The 1,391-nt window shown below is 56.6% G+C and overlaps 1 protein-coding gene across 1 annotated transcript in view; it reads left to right on the top strand.

The window, feature by feature from the left end:
- Positions 1–734: 734 nt before the first annotated feature.
- Positions 735–1,391, top strand: part of MYBPH (myosin binding protein H) — a 38,758-nt gene continuing 38,101 nt past the window's right edge. The window contains exon 1 of the mRNA XM_015416423.1: positions 735–1,011. Within this exon, the coding sequence (XP_015271909.1) occupies positions 864–1,011 (148 nt within the window). The 5' untranslated portion in view covers positions 735–863. The remainder of the gene's footprint in view (positions 1,012–1,391) is intronic.

Below are 1,391 nucleotides of genomic sequence, written 5' to 3'. Positions count from 1 at the left end.
TATTGAGTCTGCATGGCAGTCCATGTAAACGTAGAGTTGGTTTAGGGGGCTCAGTACACTGTGGAAAAGAATGCACAAACTCCTATATAACAAGAGTCATTTGAAGAGGGGGAGGAAAATGCTCCCCACACCTCCACTGTTATGCAAAAATGCTGAACTGAAAGATCATGAAGTTTCTTGTGAGCCACCCCTGTATCAATCTGAGGGACTCTCCAGATGACCACCGTCCATACTTGAATGGAAGGCTTGATTTACTCTCTTTAAAAAGAAAGGGAGGGTTTAAATCTCCATGGATGTTAAGCCCTGATCTCCTAAATGAGCCATACTCATAAATAAAAGATATTCTGCACATTCTCTAAGGCAACCTTCGATCTGTTATCCCTTCAGGGCTAGGCTCTGGCATTATAAAAGAAAAGCAGGTTGCAGGACGAAATCCTGGTGAGTGGAAGCTCAGATTAATCCTTGCTAAACCCCTGCGCAGGTTCAGCCTTGCTCTGGTGCCAGACGAGGTCTGTAGGAAATTACCCGCGGGCTAGTCCCGGTGCCCCACAGACCGCGGCTACTCCCGAGGAGGTGCTGAATTTGCAGCTCGCAGCTGCTGGACGTCTATTCCTGGCTCTCCCTCCCGCCCAGACAGGTGGGCCGGGGGAAGGGGCGAGAAGGGGGAGGCCTGAAGGGTGGGTGCGGGTAATATAAAAACCCGTAGATGCCCCTCCTCGGAGGCCAAAGGGCCCCCCCCCCCCCCCGCGGCTTGAGCAGAACGAACAGAGATCCACCGCTGCGCACCTTCCTGGGATCCGGTGTCGTTATCCCCTCCACGCACAGTCTCACCGAAGCAGAGAGCGGAGCGCCAATTTCTACCGATGTCCGACCAAGAGGCGGTTCCGGCGGCATCAGAAGCCGCCCCATCCGAAGCCCAACCAGCGGAGGCCGCGCCACCAGCCCCAGCTCCCGAGCCTGCTGCCCCGGCCCCAGCGCCCCCCACTCCCGAGCCGAAGAAGCCCACAGGACGTGAGTGAGGCCGAAGGGAGGTGGGGCTGGAGGTGGAACAGGGGAGGCAGGGAGGGAGGGAAGCGAAAACACGTGTGAGCCTCTTTCCCCCAGGCGCCAAGCTTTTGTGCCGCTGGTGCCTTGGGTTTTAAACCAGACGAAGGATTTCGCAACCCACCCCCAAGCCCTGCAAAATACCAGCTTCCGCTCTTTCGGAAAACGGTTATCTGAAATTCGCGAGGGCCAAGATTGGAGCTCCCGACGCGCTGTTCTCCTCCGAGAAGCACCCGGTGGGAGCGATACGTCGAGGTTTTTAATCCTGCGCTAGCCGCCCTTGATTTCCCGCTAAAACTGACACCCCCCCCCCCCCAACACCCCAGAACGGAAAGGGGAAACACCTG

Source organism: Gekko japonicus, unplaced genomic scaffold, assembly GCF_001447785.1.
Source record: "Gekko japonicus isolate JY-2015 unplaced genomic scaffold, Gekko_japonicus_V1.1 scaffold1812, whole genome shotgun sequence".
Classification (NCBI taxonomy): domain Eukaryota; kingdom Metazoa; phylum Chordata; class Lepidosauria; order Squamata; family Gekkonidae; genus Gekko; species Gekko japonicus.
This window is presented reverse-complemented; position numbering and strand designations above follow the sequence as displayed.